Source organism: Phasianus colchicus, chromosome 3, assembly GCF_987193195.1.
Source record: "Phasianus colchicus chromosome 3, bPhaCol1.hap1.1, whole genome shotgun sequence".
In the NCBI taxonomy this organism is placed as follows: domain Eukaryota; kingdom Metazoa; phylum Chordata; class Aves; order Galliformes; family Phasianidae; genus Phasianus; species Phasianus colchicus.
The window spans coordinates 46,922,374-46,943,814 of NC_143438.1; the positions used below are offsets into that span (position 1 = coordinate 46,922,374).

General features: G+C 42.3%; 1 protein-coding gene across 5 annotated transcripts; it reads right to left on the minus strand.

The window, feature by feature from the left end:
- Positions 1-8,857: 8,857 nt before the first annotated feature.
- LOC116226182 (myosin regulatory light chain 2, smooth muscle minor isoform-like) lies at positions 8,858-17,651 on the minus strand. Of its 5 annotated transcripts, none has more exons than XM_090137419.1 (7): positions 17,493-17,651; positions 17,070-17,149; positions 16,655-16,853; positions 16,311-16,472; positions 9,423-9,552; positions 9,243-9,330; positions 8,858-8,965 (listed from the first exon to the last, which is right to left on the minus strand). In XM_090137419.1, the coding sequence occupies exons 3-7, from the start codon at positions 16,836-16,838 to the stop codon at positions 8,873-8,875; spliced, it is 657 nt and encodes a 218-aa protein (XP_089993545.1). In that variant the 5' UTR covers positions 16,839-16,853; positions 17,070-17,149; positions 17,493-17,651; the 3' UTR covers positions 8,858-8,872. The 5 variants fall into 5 exon arrangements, with proteins under 5 accessions (XP_089993545.1, XP_089993546.1, XP_089993547.1 ...); XM_090137420.1 differs by having other exon boundaries at positions 8,916-8,965; positions 9,239-9,330; XM_090137421.1 differs by lacking the exon at positions 8,858-8,965 and having other exon boundaries at positions 9,230-9,330; positions 9,457-9,552; positions 17,493-17,650.
- Between the last annotated feature and the right edge of the window lie 3,790 nt (positions 17,652-21,441).

A 21,441-nucleotide genomic window follows, 5' to 3' on the forward strand; every position in this document is an offset into this window, starting at 1 on the left:
GTTTTACTTGGATTACACCCCATATAGTCAGTTCTGTTCTTGCTCTCACTGGGAATGATTCTCCTGCTTTTTTGCCAACATTGCTCCTGGACACATGCTACCTAATGCTCCTTTGTTCTGCATGGGTACTTTTTCTATCATTTCACCACTCAGAAAACAACTGGCCAGGGCCTGTCTAAACATACTGTTCCAGCCAGATTTCACCGTATTTGGCCTGTTGGTATCTGCTTTCAAGACCAGGAACTTTTTCCTCGAGATATTGCAGTATTCAAAGGAATTGGGGATTCTCAAGCAACAAAAATAAAAACAATAGCTTTTCTCATCGATCAAATCTACTGATGTAACACTATCCTGCAGTGCTCTCAGCAGCACACTAATTTCTGCCATTCAGTGCTATAAGACAGTAATAATCATGGTTTCGATACCAGCAACCTTTATCTCTCCACTCAGTTTATTGTCCCCTTTTGACATTTTTCCTGAGCCACATGCAAAGAATTTTGATCCTTTTATTAATCTAAATTCCCACCTTCCTTCAAAAACTCCCTACCAACTTAAACTACCAGCTTTTCTCCTTCTGACTCTCACCAGTAGGTTCTTATGCCTTCTGATCACTTAAGAAACCCCCTCTAACATTTAGTCTGAGCTCTTTGTCGCTATTATTGTTGCCTATCGCAAAGATTTCCTGAACTAGCTCTTTTGCGGGAGCCCCTCTGCATTCTCCTCTGATCAATCGTTCCTTTCATGTTGACATTCTAACTGCTTCCTGTTCAATCTCAAAAGCTCCTTTTTCAGCAGAGAAATCATGAAAGCACCTTTGTTTAATCTTTCTAGGTTTTTCACCAGATACGTTTGAAACTCATTTCAATCTTTATTAATCTCAGTGGGTAACTAATAGCAGTATTGCTAATGTTTTCCTTTCTCTTGATAGTTTTTGTGTTCTTGAGCTTGGTACTGCCTTCTGTGCTCATTATTGCTTATGTACTAGTTACGCAGGCATCTGTTTTTCTTCCTTGTTAAGATAACACACCTACTTCCCGTAGTCTGTAGAGATTCCCCTTCCATACCACGGTTTCTTTTCCATAGCAGCCTAGAAAACTCACACCACACTGTAATGTTTGGTCATAGTTTTTTTCCTCTGTGATCGCATCAGCTTACAGCAAAAGATATTTCTGTTATATTCAGGCTGCTTGGACTGGGTCAGGAACCGTCAACAAATTATCTTGCGCTACTTTGTGGATTTATAGAGCATAGATAAAAAAACAGGGGCTAGAAATGCTTGGAATGCTACACAGACATCACTGAAATTGGTTTAGAAGGCTGAGAAAAAGCAAGCTTGGTGTGTAGCACAGATATATGCCAGAACAGAATGTGCCTGCTACGTAACACTGAAGGTAATAGGACATCTTGGGACACAGCAGATAGGCAGAGGGCTGTCTGAGTTAGCTGAAAACAGACATATCTGGACAATGGAATAGGCTGTGAGTCCTCACTCCAAAGAACATAAGGAGAACTGTGAACAAGCCTGCCTCTTGCATGATGCAGACATACATCAGAGAATAAAATACTGGATTAATGCCTTGCCACCAATAGAATGACAAATTTGGAGCCAGAATTAGTCTACTTTCATGACTTGCCATACCCATGCTAATTCTGCCAGGATTTGGAGCGGGGACAGATGAATTCTCCCACAGCATGCTATAAAAACATTGTCAATGCTCCACAACTTATTGCGCTGCTAGAAGTCTTGAGCACCACATCTGAAAAAACTGAACAGCAAGACTACATGACTTCATTCCTGCAGGCACTTGTGCACCCCCCTTCCAAGCCCACTCAATGCTCCACCATTACTCAATAATTCTCCTTCATGGTAGGCTTGTACAATGGGAGTATACTCAAGGTCTCCCTACCTCAAATTAATCCTGCATTAGAGAGGCACTCTGGATGGGGTGCTGAGGGGGGTACATCTGTGCATGGAAAAACAGCATGATTTAAGGGCATTGCAGTTCTGCACGTTGGTATGCTTGTGCTGTGGTATAATAACTCTGTTGAGAGGGAGTTAAGAACTGGCAAGACTTTTGTCTGTGGGTGGGGTTTGATAATAACTTGAGCAGAAGCAGGGCTAATGCATAGCACAGAATTGATATGTCCTTATGCCTCCTGCTACCACCATTGTTTCAAGTTACTTGGGCTTGACAAATGATAGCAATTCAAGCTTAAAGCTTGAAACATTGCTTCAGGTGCTTTGGCAGATTATTCCAGGTATTTGAGTAGCTCTTCCATAGTTTCACATATATAGGCCTAGGATACATGTGCTGTATAGGGCTTTGGCTATCCTTCTGTTGAATATTTAAGGTCTGTTTGAAGAGGGGGCCAGTCAAGAGAAGGAATGTGTAATATCTGTACGTTTCAGTTGTTCTACCAGGAATGGCAGGTCCAGATTTGCCCTGTAACCTTTCCCCAGCTGGGAGAATTTTTGATGTGCAGTTGCTTCCTGAGTTATGTGGTATAGGAATTCTTCCCTTGCCTGCACCACACATCAGCTCTCATCTGAAGCTGAGATGGAGGTTACACTTATGCTCCACTGGATGTCTAGTGGAGAAGATGGTAGATAAGAGCGGGGAAGAATATCTTTCAGTCAAGCCCTTATTGCCTATGTGTTCTCAAAATCTAGAGAAAGGCTAGAATTATAGACCTGAGTAGAAGTAGAGACTGAAAATAGCTGCTTTTCTCTCCCTATGTCCTTGCAGAATATGGTATCTAAACAAATCAAAAGAATATCAAGAAACTTCTTAATTGAATTCACAAAATGCTAACTGTAGGAGTATATATATAAAGTAGAAAAGGAGATGTAGAAAAAAGAAAAAAAAAATTCAAGCCCACTTTTACAATGACATTTCTTAGAAGGGAAGACAAACCTATGTTGTCCTAAGGAATTCTTCGCTTTGAAGAAAATGTGCAAACTGTTGGACCTCACAGTGAGGAAGCTTGTCTTCCCTTGCACTCCTGTAAATGTTAGCCTCCTTTAACAGCCTAGCTTAAACAGGAAAATATTTCGTTCTAAAACGAGATTGAGTGTAAGAGCCTTGCTCCTTCTCAGGCTCTAGATTAAGTTACACTCAGTTCTCTACTGATATGTAAGCTCTAGGTGCCAAACTAAAATGCAAAAGACATTATTCTTACCACTCATTATTTTTTCATGAGTTGCGTTTGTGCTTGGATTTAACTTTATGCTGTTCATCCTTACTAAACACATTCAGCCCAGGAAGCTGTAAGACATGAGTTAGGCCCAAAGGCATTGTCACAAGGTTTTACATTGAAAATAACAGCAAAGCTGTTCAGCTTAGCCCAGACTGTTAGATATATTATCAATCTTCTATAAAAAATAAAAAAGCCCACTGTATACAATCAAGCATGTAAGCAGTTAAAACAAGAAAAGTATGGTTCAGTCTGTTAAGAGTTCAAAGCCTAAGCTCAATATGGAATGAAAAGTGAATGTTTTAAAGTTCCTTTGCAAAACCTCTGTGCTTTTGCTTTTGGGACATCAGCAGATTATTGTTTGTTACCTTAGTTATGTCTCCTCACGGTCTCAAAAACAGAAGTTTCTTTCAAGCACAATAGGATGGAAATATATCTGACTTGTTAGAAGGTGAAGTGTGGGCAGAGAACCAAAATGTGCCTGTCAAACCGGTATGACTGCTGCATTTACCTGAATGGATGTAAATTAGCATATGGCCAGTACTGTTTCTCTGAATCCTGTGTATTTTAAAGGATAATAACATGCTGTACTCCAGCTAGCGGTTAGTGCAAGGATTAAGGGCATCTTGGCATTAAGGTCAATAAAATGTAGTTGGACTCAGTTCATAGGCATCTAAAACCATGCTTGCTGATGTTTCAGCACTGCTTTCACCCATGTGATTCATGCTTACATGCCACCTGCAGCTGTAATTATCTGGGTTAAGTGTAAAGTTTTCCTGGGAACTTCTCTGTGGGCTCTTAGCAGCTCATTTATTTGTGCTGCTGTAGGAATTGATGCAGACCTTATTTCCTGTGGAAGGTCATAGGCTGCTGATGCATTTAACCAAGTCATCTCCAGCCACAGTCATGTGCCGGGATGCCATCCAGAGGGACCTGGACAGGCTTGAAAAGTGGGCCTACAACTGAGGTTCTACAAGGCCAACAGCAAGGTGTTGCACTTCGGTCAGGACAATCCCAGGTTTGTGTACAGACTGGGAGAAGAACTCATTCAGAGCAGCCCTGCTGAGAAGGTCTTGAGGGTCCTGGCAGTGTGCACTTGCAGTCTGGAAGGCCAATGGTAGTCTGGGCTGTATCAAAAGAGGGGTGACCAGCAGGGTGAGGGAGGTGATTGTTCTCCTCTACTCTGCCCTTGTAAGGCCTCGTTTGGAATACTGTGTCCAGACCTGGGGTTCCCAGCACAGGAAGAACATAGAGCAGATCCGGAAGGGGCTACAAAGATGATCAGAGGGCTGGAGCACCATTCCTACATAGAAAAGTTGGGCTTATTTAGGTTGGAGAAGGCTCTGGGTTGACCTCGTTATGGCTCGTTATTTCAGTACTCGAGAGGAGGTTATAAACAGGAGGGAGACCAACTGTTTGTGCAGTCTGATCATGATAGGACAAGGGGGAATGGCTTTAAACTAAAAGAGGGGAGATTTAGATCAGATGTTGGGTGGAATTTTTTTTATTCAGAAGGCAGTGAGGCGGTGGCACAGCTGCCCAGAGAAGCTGTGGTGCCCCATCCCTGGAGGTGCTCAAGGCCAGGTTGGATGGGGCCCTGGGCAGCTGAGATGCTGGGGGGCAGCCCTGCCCACAGCATGGGGTGGGACTGGGTGGGTGTTAAGGTCCCTTCCAACCCAAGATATTCTGTGATTCTGTGATAAAATGGACTGCTTTTGCAGGTGCAGTAGCAAAATATAATAAAAGCTGCATGTGATAAAATGAGCTCGTTTAGGCCAGAGTTTCTGACGTCTGAATACAACATGAGGTCTCTGAGGGGGCTTTAGAGCTGCAGATATTACCAGAGTGCAGGCCTGTAGGCTAGGCAGGACATCTGAAGTTAAATGTGTAGATTACTTATTCTTTCATGCTTGGAAGAATCAGTAGAAAGTTCAGTACATCAACAAGGAAATAAAATCCTTCTGGTACTTTATAAAGGGCTTTTCCCAATTCTTTTCATTCCATAGCACAAAATGTTGAAGCCTTACTGCTGCAAAAGTACATAGTTTCTGAGACTGGAAGCTATCTCTCTTACCTGACTGAAGGGGGGTTGTGGCTCAGCAATAGCCAGAAGCAAGCAGACTATACGGTAGCCAAATGATGTATAATGGCATTTATTTTGTGGCTTGAATATCTCATGTTCCACTGGCTGGCAAAAGGAGCATCTTCCCTCTTACTGACAGTTATCAGAAAGTGCCAGTGCATTGTTTGCTGCTTTATGATACCATGCCCATGTACTGCAGCCAAGAGCTGCATGGAGGAGCTGTGCAGACAGTGTCACAGAATGATGATTAGCAACTTGATAACATAAACCAAAATGCAAGATAAAGCACAGTTTGTAGTTAGCAAATAAAGTACAATTGTCTCCTTTTGTCGTTAGGCTGTGAGATAAGAAAGTCTTGGAGCATTTTAGTTGTTACTTGTTATCTAGAATACTGCTAACAGAAAGCTGTTAAATCAGCCCATGCAGAGACAGAGGTGGAAATGATGTTCTGATGAATTAGAGGCAGAGGCGGAAGTTTTTCAAACACAGCATTTATCACCTCTGCTGAGAAAGTATTTATTACTTTTATTATGGAAATGCCATTTGACATTGTTTTCAACCCCCACCCCTATTTAAGTAGACACCGTACAAACAAGGAAGGGAGTCACCTCACTGAGGAGCTCATAGTTTGGAGCTCTAAGAGCATTGGCATGGAAGCTGCTCTTCAGCTGCCTTTTTTTTTTTTTTTCCCAGCACGGTAAGGGGAACTATCCTCTGTCCAACAGCAAAATATCAACTGAAGTCACCTCAGCAGCCTGCATTTCTTCCCCAATAAGGATGTAGCTTATTTCAGGAGTCCAAACTACTTTTAAGTATGGGATGCAGAACATACTCACTTTCTCCAGAGTTTCTTTCTGAATTCTGTTCTTATTTATTACTTGGCTACAGTAATAGTGTATTGTATAAAATTATATAAAACAAGATTGTACTATGCAAAGGGCCCCAGTGTATTTAATAAACATGTCTCATGGTGTCTGGATTGTTACATACAAAATGCCACGGGCCCAAAAAAAATGAAAAAAAAAAGCAATAAAAGCAACAAGACACTGTAAGTATTGTTCAAATAGCAGTGTAACAATTTTAAGTAATTTAATTTTCTGCGTTGAAAGTTAATTACTTACTTTTGAGTAAGACCAATCTAATGTCTTTAGTGACTAAGTGGCTAAGATTCATTAAAAGAACCCATGTTGCAAATACCTTCATGCCACACTGCTTTTACTTACAGGGATAAAACTTCTCACCCCAACCAACTTCTGTTCTAAATAGATTTTATAGAGTCCTTTTCTCCACAGCTTCTGGGGACAAAAGGTTGAAACAAACCTTTGTGGATTGTGTAAGAACATGCCTGGATATGCATCTGATGTCAGCCACATACAGCAGATAAATGCAAGGAGATTCACCAGGAAAAAATTTCAACTGCCACAAAAATAAAGTGGAGGAAACTGTATAGAAAAGTCAATAATATGCTATTGATTGGAGGCTGAAACTAAAGCCAACTGTACCTTTTTTAAAAACAAATACAAAAAAAAAAAAAAAAAGAAAAGAAACACACACACAAAAAAAAATCCAACAACTTGAACAGCAAAGTCAGGAAGTGAGTCAGAATTACGTATCAGTATGTAAACATAAATATTGGAAACTTGCATGATGTTGCTGAAATGACCTCGTTAAATGATCCTCACTGAATTCAGTACAATTTCTCTGTCAAAAGAAAACCTGTAAAAATGCTTAGGGAAAGTATGGAGGGATTGGAAGGAGAAGAAATAACTCAAGCAAACATACCCTCACCTGTTCATAATTACAGTATCTCCCAAATGTTTTCCTTGCTTTTATAAGTCTCTTTTAAAACCACCGATAACAAAAACATTCCTGCAAAGGGCGTGTGCAAGCACCACATCTATCACAGGTAAGAATAATCCAGAATCAGCCACATAGGTGTAAATTATCCTTCTGTTCTTGAAAGTGGCTGTGAAAATAAGCAGGCAGCACCCCCTTGTCCAATATTTGTTCTTTCTTAGCAATACTTGAGATCAGGGACAGCATAATTACTGTGAAAATCTAGCATAGGATAAGATCTTTCAGACCTCACTAATAAGAACATCAGCCTAAGTATTCTCCTAGTTCCATAGCACACTTATCTACTGCCCCCAAATGACATTTCTGTTGTGTTATCCCATTGCTGGGCATCCACGGTGGCTACAAGAATCTGATTTGATGTTTCAGCCAGGAGCCTTAAATATCTGTGGTACTGACATACTATTTAGATACTGCCAGCATTTTCAAATCTTCCATTAGGTAAGTTACCACTTAATCCTGGAAGTGCTTGAATTTTTATTCTCCAAAATTTGCAAAGCCTGACAGTTCATTAGCTGCTTTGAACCTTGTCTCAAGGTGAGGCCCAGGCTGTGGTACACAGAGTAGGGAATGGAATGCCTTTGTTGCTTGAGGGCCTCAGCCCTTAGGCATGTATAAAACTTGGAACAGAAAGGTGCAAGCCACTGACTTAAAACATTTGAGTGTGAGTGTTTGCTCTGAAATGGGGTGGTAGGAGAGGAACATTGTTGCTTTGGGTTGCTGAAGGGGCTGCCTATACAGTTGCTGAGCATTCGTATCCAGCATTTGCAGAAGACTGGCTACTTGTTCTTGACTAGGGAGACGTCTCTCTGACCAACTGCACTGGGAAATGCTTCAGAGTCTTCATGAATTCCCCTTTTTGCCAGTAAAACAGCAATAACAGTCAGTCTTACAACTTGTTTTGCACAACATACATCTCAAATTCTAATAAATATGCAATATCTTAGCCATTAAATCAGTAGAATCAGGCAAGCACTAACTACAAGTGATTCCATTCCATTTCATTCTCTTCCAAAAATGTATCACAAAGTTCACAAGTTTATCTTGCTAACATGAAACTTCGCAGCGCCTCTTTTAACTGACTCCAGCCCTGGTGCTTTGAAGCTTGCTAGGGCTGTGGGGCATAAAGCTGTGCAGATTTCTCAAGGAAATACTGTGTATGTGGTCGGGGGGTGGGGGAGGGCAACATGCAGTGATTGTGGGCTCATTGTAGCTTCTTGCAACCATTTCAAATGTCACAGTGACCTGCAGTTATTTGAAAAGGAAAATCTCAGCTGCAAGTATCTTTAATTTGCAGCTGTCATCTGCTCACTGAAAGAAGCCTGCTGGGACTGGTATGCATCCCTGGTAAAGTTGTGTGAATGATTTTTTTTTTTTTTTTTTTTTTTCCTTCCCCAAACGTATATTTTTAAATACTCACTTCATGTGACCCCTCTGATCTCATGGTGATTACATAGGAATTCCAGTTAGGTTTGTCTTTCCCAGCTAATGAGCGCCACTAAAACAATTTTTGTACTTAAGCCCCGGGATGCGTGGAGTGGAAGCAGCGATGAGTCAGCAGCCAGCTAAGGTTGTTTGAATAGCAATACAAACCGTGCCTGCCGCTAGGAGATAAGTCGGCAAAGGTCATACTGAGTGCCTACTATTTAGACTCAATCACCCCGATGATACGAATTCTCTTCAGATTCTCGTGCTTCTTAGACCAGTCATCATTCTAGCTGACATTTGGTTGTTGGCATACTAAATACTTGCCACTTGGTGTCCGGATGACAGGGAAGAATGCTTGGCATGGTTTGTACTATGCCTGTCGCACTGACAGATGCTTCTCTCTGTCTAGGGGAGTTAGGCACTAAAATTAGTAACTATCAAAACAAGCGTCTGCTGAATCTCACCAACAGAAATACTAAAGGGAAAGGAAGGAGTCATGGTTGCTCTTTCTACAGGAGCTAGGGCTGTAATTCACAAGGAGGGATAGCATGGCTCTGGACAGCATACAAAATCCCTGTCCCCAGTACACTGGGAGTTGCAGGAGGGCAATCGGGAGCTGAGCACAGCAGCGTACAGCTTTAAAGGGTAAGGGCAGTGACTACCTGCAGAAGTTATTACCTACGTTCATGGGAAGGAGGGGGTGGGCGTTAGGCCAGATACAGGATGTGTGAGACGGTTCCCTGGTGAGGCGCTGCTTCTCACAAACAGTCCTGAAAAGGAAACAGTTTAAAAGCTAAAACTCATTTAGCGTTCAGCTCCGTTGCCCGTTGCCCATGCAACCACAGGAAACAAGCGTACCAACCCCACTTGTGATTCACAGCTTTTGGGAACTTCACCTTGGAGAGCAGGAAAGAGTCTGTGTTCAGGTACAATTGATCTCCGTAATCCTTTCTGCTGAGATCCTTCGTTGCTAGGCCTAAGCTCCTTCATTGCTAGAAAAAAAACAAAAACCAGCACAATAAAAACACAGCTTGCGATGGTTCAACCCTCCCTTATTCAATGGTTCAGTGGTTTTATACTCAGTGTGAATGTTGTAGGCCTACTTTTAATTGTTTCTTCTAGCAAGGCCCCATTGTTCCAGCTCTCCACTCAAGTGACCTAACTAGAAACAACTGAATTAAAAAAAATAAAATAGACAAATGGAGAAAGGCATAAACACCTTTGTGTCCTCCAGTAAGGATACTGGGAGATTCTGTGGCTCTTACTGAGAACGAGTTTACCAGAATCAAAAACTACAGGTATTCTATAAAACCAGAGTGACTAGTTCCTGCAGACACAGACTTTAAGGCTCCTTCTGCATCAGAGATGAGTGGGGGTTTAGAATTTCTTTGTAAGAGAAATCCCAGGTGTCTGAATTACCCACCAAAGTTCATTTTGCCAGGCTCTGGGACTTGTTTGATCAGAGAAGTTAAATGCCATAAAACTTCATAGAATGGCCTGGATTGAAAAGGACCACAACTATCATCTAGTTTCAACCCCCCTGCTATGTGCAGAGTCACCAACCAGCAGACCAGGCTGCCAGAGCCACATCCAGCCTGGCCTTGAATGCCTCCAGGGATGGGGCATCCACAGCCTCCTTGGGCAACCTTTTCCAGTGTGTCACCACCCTCTGTGTGAAGAACTTCCTCCTAATATCTAACCAAACTTCCCCTGTCTCAGTTTAAAACCATTCCCCCTTGTCTTATCATTATCCACCCTTGTAAACAGCCATTCCCCGTCCTTTTTATATGCTCCCTTGAGAGCCTAAAAAGAAAGATTCTTGTAAAGGCATGGCTAAAAACAATAGCACTGGTGATTTGTAGCTCGTTGTCGCAGGACCAAGTGGAATATAGGACCGGAGCAGCGTTACTCCTTGTCGTGCTAGGAGCAGAGCTTCTGCGGGAACTGACCATCTTTTCTTCTGTATGTAGAAACTCTTTAGGACTGAAAAACAAACAAACGAAACCCAAACCAATTAAAAGAAATTGCCCCACGAGCCACTCGCCCTTTAGCTTTGCCAGTGCTAGGAGCTGCAATGCCACCTACTGATGGATTTGGATATTGGCCACAAGTTCCCTGCCCGCTTCCTTCTGAGGAGCGCGGGGGATGGAGCTGTTCCCAGCCGGGTGCCAGCTGAAAGGCCGGCACGTTGGTTGCGTTCATCATTTACAAAAGTTCTTTCTCTATTTTGCTAACTCCGCTCATTCCAAACGAAAACATTTTCGGTAGAAAGGCAGCAACCCTGTGTTGTCCAGTAGTTCCAGTTATTTGTGAAATTGGGACAAAGGTAGAAGAAGCTCTGAAGCACCTTCTCAAAGAGGTTGCAAGGTCTATTAAAAAATATGTGGCAAAAGGAGCACATCTTTATCATCCCTGCAGAGAATGATGAATCCCAGGTTTATCTCCACACAAATCAATATGTAGCCAAAGAACAGTTTCTTCTAGACAGAACTGAGTCAGGGCATTTCATAATGCTGAACACATTATTCATAGTTCACAGATTAGAAGAAGATACTGGTATGATAATGAATGATGTTTTAGATCAAAATAAACCCACCCATTTATAAAGTTACAAAGTCATTTTCTGAAAAAACAAAAAAAACAAAAAAACCAACCTCACAAAGTCCTCTATCATAGTATTTTAAGAGCTGTGCCAAGGACACAATCATTCTACCAGTGCACTTTTTAACAGCCAAGTGGTGGTTTCTACAATGTTGTCCTTGTGCTATGGATCTACAACTACCACCATTTTAAATGATCAAGAGCACAAGAAAGAGCTATCATTTTAATGACCACTCAAAGGTTATTAATCTAATCCCACTTAAAATTGATCAAGTGAACAAGTAAGTATGCATGAGAGGCAGCATGCATTTGTTGTAACATTGCTGACAGAAGTCCTGGAGCTACACAGACCTTCCAGTGCTCTTGGGGAAAATAGGTGGGAAAACTACTAAGTCTGAACTCAAGGCACTTCATGCCACATGAGGGCAGCACATGTCCCTGGACAAACCCTATATTGCAGCTGCATTCCTACTAGTTTGAAAGTTTTGACTAGTTCAAGATGTTATTTATTCTAATAAAAATACATGCATGAGCACACACATTTTCACGTGGCTTTATAACACCAAGAGACTTTTCCTTAATTGTGCTGGAATTGTACAAGGAACAGGACTAGTAAATATCTTTAATAAGATATTTAATGAATCATACATAATGAATCAAACATAATGAATCAAATGCTGTGGGAACATCATTTCCATCCTGTCTTTTACATTCATAATTTCACCAGAATAAGTTAAAAGGTGAAGATGGATCTGGCAGGTTATCTGTGGAAATACGGTGTATTTCTAAGCCAGTCACTGCCCTCTAATGAAATTCACTTTACAAAAGCAGCCTACGAAGAAACGGCAAAACATTCCCAGCCAAGTGATGTTTCTCGAGTCTGTAACTTAAATTCAAAAGGGATAACAACTGAATTCCTAGAAGTAACAGAAACACTGTCATTGATCACTTCGGTCACGATTTCTCTCAAGACCAAAAAAATCCAGAACACAATTCTTAGATTATGGCAAAGCTGCTTCAGAGTGTTGTACTAAGTCTGCTATGAACTATAGGGTGTGAGAAATGGAACAGAAAATAATGCCTTTTCTTCACGCACTTAAAGCACTGTAGGCAGAAGCAGCCATAAAAATATATATAGTTTCATTTGAAACGCCAGAATAACGTAGAAAAAGTACAGAAGCAGCACACGTTTCTTCTTCCTCCACCCCTATTTGAGAAAAGATAGAAGGAAGAGGGGAAAAAAAAAATGGTTGCAATGAAATAAAATGGATTCTACATTATTGGTGCTGTGGGTGTGGTAAGAGGCATCACTCAAACACTCTGCTCATACACAGACTTTTTTATTTTACAGAAAGCACTAGGATTTACCATGTAAGTTTCAAAAAGCAGTATTAATGTTGTACTCAGTGTCCAGAAATGAAGCAGTTAAGATAAGAGTGAAATATCACCTCTATTACACCCATAGGATTTTAAAATCTTAACGTGCAAGTCTAGGACAAAACTCATTAATTTACAATGTACTAACATGTGAAGGATGTGAATTTCTTCATTGTATATGCTCACAGTAGGAAATGAAGTGCTCAGTCACTGGAAAGTGTTCAGTCACTGATGTACAAATTCAGTATGCATAAGTGACTTATGTTTCATTAAGGCAAAAATAGGTAGTACCGTAACTGTATACAGCTGCAAAAGTATTTACAGAAATGGTTAGATAAGCAGCCCACCTCTAGCATGAAACTGTTTAATGACATATTTAATAAAGCGGTGTTTTATTGGAAAAGTTACCGTAAGTTGCAAAAATCTAGCCTCCCCACCCCAAATCTTTGTTCCTAATCCTCTGTCACTCTAAGCCATCCTCTCTCCCTGCATGTTTCCAGTCTTAATGCAAAAGCCCAGATGTGCCTGAGCAGCCCCAGAGTCCTCAGAGGCAAAAGCTGAAATGCCAAAAATGTGTGCAAAGGGTCCCAACAAGAAAAAAGAAAGAACAGCTCCTGAGGGGGAAGAAAGAAAAAAAAAAAGGGAAAAAAAAAAGCTACAGGTGTCCAGGGATTTGCTCAGTCATCCTTGTCTTTTGCTCCATGTTTAAGGATGCGTGTAAATTCAATGTAGTTGAAATTGCCCTTTTTGTCAATTGGTGCCTCTCTGTAGAGCTCATCTACCTCTTCATCTGTGAACCTGTCTCCCATCGTGGTCAGCAGCTCCCGCAGGTAGTCTTCTTGAATAAACCCTAGAGTGCAATGTAAAGAGAAACACAAAATGGAAGTTGTTTCCAGCAGGTCTTCAAAAGCAATACGGTGAACATTAAGACAGCCCAATTCTTTTAACTGAATTATATTTTTTCTTGATGGACTTAGATAGATTTGTGCATCCTTTATTAATTAGGTTCCTGTAGGGACCAAATAACCGCTGGTTGGCTCTTCAGTGCCGCGTGATTATTATGGTCCTTTTCAACCCAGGCCATTCTATGATTCTATGACGATGTCACTGGAGGTGATGTGTGGATACAGCGAGCTGCAGGCAAGCATCCAGGGAAGAAGTTTATAACAGAACAGACTTTAAGGCAGGATTGTGTAAATTAACCTAGGAAAGAGGAAGAATGTGTACCATGGAGAGGTAGGAGCAGAAATGAGACCTCCCATGCTTTGTCAAATCAGTAAAAGAACTGTACAGTAAAAGAATATACCAAGAAAAAGTAAACTAGGCAGAATTGTTGGAAATGATTAGTAGACACGAACAAGGACTTATTTAGAATCCGTTGGGATGTGATAAAAATAAATTCTGCTTTGGAAACAGAGTTGTATAACTTAAGCAAACACAGTTCATTAGAGAGCAAACCAAATAGGGAGTCAGGGAATCAAAAGGCAGTCAGTGAGCATGATAAATTGCCATGAGGTTGGTCCGTGCTGTGGGGAAACAGCACAAGAAAAAAACAACACAAACACATTACAACATACGTTAAATATGTTAAAAACAGCATCATCCTAGCGCAGGTAGACCAGCTCATGATTATTGAATCCAAATGAAGAAAGCTAACAACAATGTTCTCTTTTAAAACCGGAGAAGAACATTCAATTAGTGGGTCAGATTTTGCAGTTGTCTCTTTGCAGGTGTGAGTAAAGAAGGGGGAAAAAACAAACAACAAAAAAGCTAAAGGCATTAAGGTTTTGTACTTCAACCATGCGACAGAGACCAAACAGTGATGAGAGATGACATAAGGATTAGTATACAAAGAATGCATGGCCTTTGGTGCCTCGAGGACTTAATTGCTTTTGTCTGAGTATGTTAGGTGTTAAAACACGGCAGTGGGTTGCCAGAGGAGGCACACACTAAAAGTTTTAGCAGCACAGAATCATAAAGTAAATAGTTTCCCCATTCCCACCCTAAAACAAGCTCTCACACAGTTTCAGTATAGACACAGAGTAATCAATCAGTGAAGCAAAATGTAAGATTTAGTGTTTGGCAGACAGCACAAAACAGATGACAAAGCGGGATCAAAGAGCAGAAAAAAAGTTATACTGAATGAAGACAGATATAAGCCTTTATGTTAATTTCATGGTACCACTGTTTTATGGTACAGTAATGCTGAAGAATATCAACAACAGCATTGACAACGTAGGAAAAGTAAGTAAAACCAAGTCCCACTCCTTTATCCTCACCAATGGGGTCTGATTTGTATTATTCTGCCTCAGAAGAACTGCACTGATGTAGAATAGGAAATCAGGCACATAACACAGACACGTGGAGATGATTAAGATTGAAAGAAGGAAAAATAAAAAGAAAATAAAAGCACAAGGGTTCAACATAGCTGGAAGAGCTAAACCTGAGGATAAAATGAATAAGGAGTGAAAATAAAATGTAATGTAGAATGCATGTTATTTTGAAGACTGCATCTTGATTACTGCTAATCAATAGAACAGCATAAATATTTAACACATTTCCTCGTGAAAATGTGAGCATGGCATAAGGCAGAAAAAATACTGTGGAATCATTATCTTCAAATTATTCTAGGACTAGACTAAGAGGTTCATCATTGAGTTTAAAGATAACAAAAATCAATTTTATCAGAACACGGGGGCCTGACCTAGTAACGTACTATCTATGTAGACATAGAAAATGACTGTTCTAAAGAACTGGTAGCACTGTCATTGTCTTTATATCCTAATTCACAGGCTCATGTTCTGGTGCACACAAAAAAAGCCTTGCAGTACAGTGAGTCAGACTACCTGTGGAGAGAAAATAACCGACTAACAAAACTTCCTTCTCCAGGAGATGATAAAGAGATTTCCCTTGAGAGGGAGGAAGTCAATTAACATTTGAAAAGGCTTTACCAACAGAAAGCCCATTTACCTATATCCCAACAGGAAGGGAAAGCACTTTGAAAAGGCAAAAGGTGCTAAAAATACACAGACAGAAAATAGCTGCGTGAAATGGACTAATATCCTTTGAAAGGTTCAGAGCACGCATCTGCAAATTAGATGGCAGCACTGTGGTAGACCACTGTGAGAAAAGTTATAGGTGCAGTGGTATCTGTAGTGCAAAGGCTATGTGATTTCTGTGTGCACTGGTATGGCAGGTTCACAACGTGTCAAAGCCCCAATATTGTGTTTCCACAGAATAACCTTAGGATTAATCTCTGGTTGCTACACAGTTCTCCAGAATGTTTTCCTGTCTTAATAAATAAATAAAAGCATAAACTCTAACTTCATGATTACAGACACAACCTTGAAAGCTTGATACAGTAAAAGTGAACTCTGCATTTCATTCTTCCCCCTCCCTTGTTATGCCAGTCTATTCAATGCCATTTCTGTCTTCTAAACCCCACCCTGATTATATCTGTAACTCACTACAGCCCTTCCTGCTACCTTAAAACAACTGATCTGAGTGTGAAGGCATGACACAGGCTATTTGTCATCACAGCCTAAGACACACTAGGCAAGATGAAGGGTCAGGAGAAAAGGTTTGCATACTCTGGATCACCTATCTTCAAATATTAAATACATCAAATATTCATATATATGTCAAATCTACCACATAGTAAGGACAAACTCAGTGGCATTATAGGTTTCACATCTACTCCTTTTAAATGCCACAGAAATGTCACATATGACCAATACAAATACCCCAAAGCAGTTGAGTTTTGCCCACATACCTGTTGCCTCTTCGTCAAAGCAAGCAAAAGCATTCCTGATGACATCTTCTGGATCAGTGCCATTGAGCTTCTCACCAAACATTGTGAGGAACATTGTGAAGTTGATGGGGCCTGGAGCCTCGTTCATCATGGCATCCAGGTATTCATCCGTTGGGTTCTTTCCTACAAATAAAAAGATTCCTGGTTTAGCTTTCAAATATTCAAATAAATTAAAAAAATAAATAAAAATCACCTGAATAGCGTAATGCGAACTGGGACACCTCTCATAAGCTATCCCAAATTTAGCGTTTTAATTTCAATAGCACAAATACGTTTGGCAGCTTTAAACAGAAGAGAGACGTTACCGAGGGAGGCAAGCATGTCGTGCAGGTCCTCCTTGTCAATGAAGCCATCCCTGTTCTGATCAATCATGTTGAAGGCCTCCTTGAATTCCTGAATCTGGGACTGATCAAACATGGCAAATACATTGGACGTGGCGCGCTGAGGGCGCTTCTTGGTGGTCTTCGTCTTTGCTTTTTTGCTAGACATGTTGGCTGTTGGACACTGAGAGAAAAGTAAATTGAATAAGGCCAGAGTTAGGATTTGAGAAGAATGTATTAAGTTTTAAGCTTTCAGAGTCAGAAAACACCTCTACCACCCTTCCACTTCCTCTCATCAGAACATATTTCCTTAATGAAGAAGGGCAAAAGAGAAGCAGGAAATAGGGTGGGACAGACCAAAACAAAGAAAAAAGTCACCAAAAGATAAAGTTGCACGTACCTTTCACTCTGAAAAGGAACAGCTTTTGTCTGGATTCCCTTCTTAGATCTGTCTACAGGAATGGAACTCCGGTCTCGAGCCTAAACGAGAAAAGAGAGGTTCTGAAAGCTGTTGCTGAGCTCACAAAATAACTCTGGATATGCGCAATATTTAGAGCAAGGGAAAGAGAACTCGAGCTCGGTTCGCCTGAGCAAAGTCTGAAGTGCCAACGCGTGGCACCTGACAGCAGCAAGCAATTACTGTTCTACATAACAGCGGGTCTTCGCCTTGCCTTCTATTATTAAAAAAAAAAAAAAAAAAAAGCAAACAACCCGCGACGTCAGCAAAACGGCGCAGGCTGTTCTGCAGACAGCAGTAGTTGCGACGCCCCCGCCGGCTCACACCGCAGCTGCCCCAGCGGCCGCCCCCCATCCCCAGCCTCACCCCAGCGGCTGCCGCGGCGCCTCGGTGCGACGGCGAGCGGAGGAAGCGGCAGCAGCTCCGGCGCTTCCTGGAGAAACCATCGCCCTCCCTGCGGCGGGTGGAAGAGGACGGCGTGCCGGAACCGGGGCCGGGCGACCAGGGGAGGGGCTGTGGGGCCGCCAGGGGAGAGCGCAGAGCGGCAGGGTCGCCGGAGCGATCGCAGGCACCGGGACGGCCGCCTCGGGGCGGCCCCGCAGCCTCCCGCTCCCCCCCGGGAGCGGCGCGGTGGTGCGGCCGGGGCGGGGCGCCGCGTTCCGTGTCGGGGGCGGCCGGGGCAGGAGGTGGCTGCGGGGGTCCGTCGTGTCTGCGTGTTCATGTGCCAGCTCACACTGAGGGCGGCTTCAAACATTCACCTCTAGCCCCTGAGTCAGCCGCTTCTCTGGTTCAGGTGCTTCTCTGGTTTTGAAATCTTCCTAAGCACGGTGCTTATGCGCATTCTGCGGGCTTGAGGTCCGTGCAGTCGCTCGGACTCCGTAAGATCGTTGTTTTAAGACATAAAAGACCGTGAAATAGTGCTAGTTTGGAGAGCTGTGCTGTCAGCTTGCCACTCCTTTATCCCTCTTCCTACTGTTGTCAGCTTCACCAGTATACAGTCAGTGTCTGAGTAAAATGGTAAGTAAAAATGAAAAGGGGGGATGGGGGGGGGAAGGTGTTTTCTGCAGAGAAGGTTTCTCTGCAGTTTCTAATTGCACCTAATGTCAGTGGGTTATGTTTGGGCACTGTACATGTTGAAGTTAATACCTAAACGGGGCTATGAGAAAGAAGGGGACATGCTCTTTACCAGGGTCTGTTGTGAGAGGACAGGGGGAGATGGTTTCCAACTAAAAGAGGGGAGGTTTACATTGGATATAAGGAAGAAGTTTTTAACAATAAGGGTGGTGAGGCACTGGAACAGGTTGCCCAGAGAGGTGGTGGATGCCCCATCCCTGGAAACATTCAAGGTCAGGCTGGAGGGGCTCTGAGCAATCTGATGTAGCTGTAGGTGTCCCTGTTCACTGCAGGACTAGGTGGCCTTAAAGGATCCCTTCCAATTCAAACAATTCTATGATTCTGTAATGCATCCTCTGGAATCTATGGTTCCATATTTGGAGGTAGAGACATTAATTGCTGGAAAGCCCAAATTTTTACTCTTTCACGGAAAAGCTACGGTCATGAGGTCTGAGAAGTTAAGTAACTAATTACTAAGACTACTTCCCTGACGAATTCTAACATCCCTTTTCCAGAACTAGCTTGAAGATGCAGTGGTACTCAACTTTGTTGAATCAAGAACATGCTTGTGGAAAAAATGTCCTTTGCTCACCAGGTATGGCTCATAGTTTCATGGTAATCGTATGCAAAGTGGGCAGCAAAGAGGTAGAGACACCAAGACAATACCAGAGTTATTAAAGTAATCCCTGACAATCCCGAACAGCTGAACTGTGTGTTGAAATTTGATTATGAAAATAGTTCTTTCATATCTTAATCTAAAATCCTGCCGTCAGTTCTGTTAAGTTGAACCAGTTGCAAACGTACTGCTCTGTACTGGATTTGTCCAAACACTCCTTGAACTCAGGACCCTGTGCAGCCCGTTCCGTGCCCCCCATGCAGCAGCTGTCCCTAACCCCCAGCTGCCTCCCCTGACACAGCTCCATGCCGTTCCCTCGGGCCCTGTCGTTGTCACACAGAGCAGAGCTCAGCGCTGCCCCTCCGCTCCCTGTGAGGAGCTGCAGCCGCCATCAGGCCTCCCCCCAGGTTTGAGGCAGCAGGGCTGGTGATGGGAGGATGGCGGTGTAGCCGAGCGCGGCCCCGAGAAGCAGCGCCACCCCGTGACCAGCTTTGCTTTCAAACGGCGAGTCTGCGGGCTGCAGAGAAAGTGCATACGCTGCCTCCTCCAAAAAAGTATGCCAGCAGCTTGTTTGGTTCTCAGTACCGCATAATTTCCCGGAGAAGCATGTAGAAGAAGAATTAATTAACCCTTTCTTAAAACTTCATTATTATTATTATTATTTTTAATGCTCCTTCAATTTTCTTCTAACTCTTCTGCTTAATGAAAGAGAATCAGTCAGGATTATTTGGTGCTGCTTCTTAAACCTACTGAATGTTACAGGAACAGCTATGCTGGCTCGCTGTAGAGGCTCCAGTCTTCCCTAGGACCATAAAATCATAGAATCATTAAGGTTGGAAAGGACCTCTAAGATCATCTAGTCCAACCGTCAGCCCGTCACCACCATGCCCACTAACCACGTCCCTCGGTGCACTATCTTTGAAGAGCTGCAGGGTCTGCCTGTGGATAGCAGGGAGTAAAGTTTTGGGCATCCTTTGGCTGTGTGTGCACTACAGAGGAGTTGGTCTCTTCTCACTGGTGACGGGTGACAGGACAAGGGGAAATGGCCTTAAATTGCGCCAGGATAAGTTTAGGTTGGATATCAAGAAACGCTTCTTTACGGAAAGGGTTGTTAAGCACTGGAATAGGGTCCCTAGGGAGGTGGTTGAGTCACCATCCCTGGATGTGTTTAAAAACCATCTGGATGTGGTGCTCAGGGACATGATTTAGTGGAGATTGTTAGAGTTAGGATAGTATGGTTAGGTCGTGGTTGGATTCAATGATCTTTAAGGTCTTTTCCAACCTGAGCAGTTCTATGATTGTATGATTCTACCTGCTCCATGGAGGCAGTTATATCAAGTTAGTGGGAGCCAGGGAACCTATGTACTTGCTTACAGTAATGGTGAAAAACTTGCCTGTTGCAAGGATAGAAGGAATACTGAGACCTGCAGTTGGCCATATATAACTGCAGAGCAAGCTTATTAAGATTGCTCAGGCTGGAGTTTTGTTTGACGTTCAGACTTTGCTGCCTCCTAAGAGGGTGAAAACCGTGAAGCTGAAGTTAAATGAGATTGTCTAAGTCTCAACCTGATTTTTTTGGCAATCCAAAATTGTCCTTGAAAGAGGGGAGGGGAAGGCCCTGCAGCTTGTGCTCTTCCACTCCTTCCTATATCAAAGGGGAGCACCACTAGGATGTGTTTACTACTTTCTTGAATGCCTTTAATAAACAATAGACATTGCGAGGTCTCCCTACTAGGTCTCTTGGAAGGACTTTGGTCTTTTTATTATTGTTGTTGTTGTTGTTTCTTTTATTTTCTGTTCTAACCATCACCCCATGCTTCTTTTTTTTCCCCCCCTCTGAAAATTGGAATTATCAGTTCATTTGTTCATTTTGTTTTTGTTTTTAAAATTCCTTTTTCTGTACTATCCTCTTTGGAGGGGAGAGAGCAGGGGATGTTTTTAGCCTCTGTTCAGGTGAGAAGCAGAAGCGATGCTCATATGCGGATATTTAGCAAAGAACTGAGGAAGTATATGATATCCTCCCCGAGCCTTTTCCCAACCTCTTCTATTTTTGGCTCATGGGAAGGTAAGACACCCTGAGCCAGATGTGCTCTTTAGTAGCTCTCGGTGATCTATTTAATGAGCCTGCCTAGTACATAATCCTTGAATTGATATAAATTTAGCATCCATAATATCCTTTTGAGCGTTTTGGGATTCTGTTGCAAAGTTACACCTTTTTATGTGAAATGAAAAGAATAAACACAAATTTTGATCTAAGGCAGTTTTAGGTCAAAACAGTCATTTAACAAATGCATTTTGACTAAGTTCCTTCACCTGGTATTTTGGCTCGTTCCTCTCTGTTTCTGTCCTTTCCCTGATTCCAGCTGGTATCTGTTCTCTATGTAGAGCTGTCCTAAGTGCAGCGTTGTATTGGTCAGAGTAATGGTAATTCTTCTCTTGGCAGTCAGTGTGTTCCAGAATTGTTCTGAAATATCTCCAAAAATAGATCCTGTGCTGTGATCCAAAGGGAAAACATTTGGGATGTTTTAAATGAAGGAAGGGAATATGAATGCATGACTTTTCTTGGATCTCTCAGGGAGCTTCACA

What these genes read in the sequence shown, in the direction of transcription:
- LOC116226182 (XM_090137419.1), bottom strand. Translation starts at nt 16,838, where the DNA reads ATGTCTAGCAAAAAAGCAAAGACGAAGACCACCAAGAAGCGCCCTCAG. An exon ending in CGACATGCTTGCCTCCCTCG is followed by an intron (nt 16,473 to 16,654) that starts GTAACGTCTCTC and finishes TTTTATTTGTAG; the next exon opens with GAAAGAACCCAACGGATGAA. An exon ending in ACCCCCTCCTTCCCATGAAC is followed by an intron (nt 8,966 to 9,242) that starts GTAGGTAATAAC and finishes TAACTCCCCTAG; the next exon opens with ACAGAGAGAAGCATCTGTCA.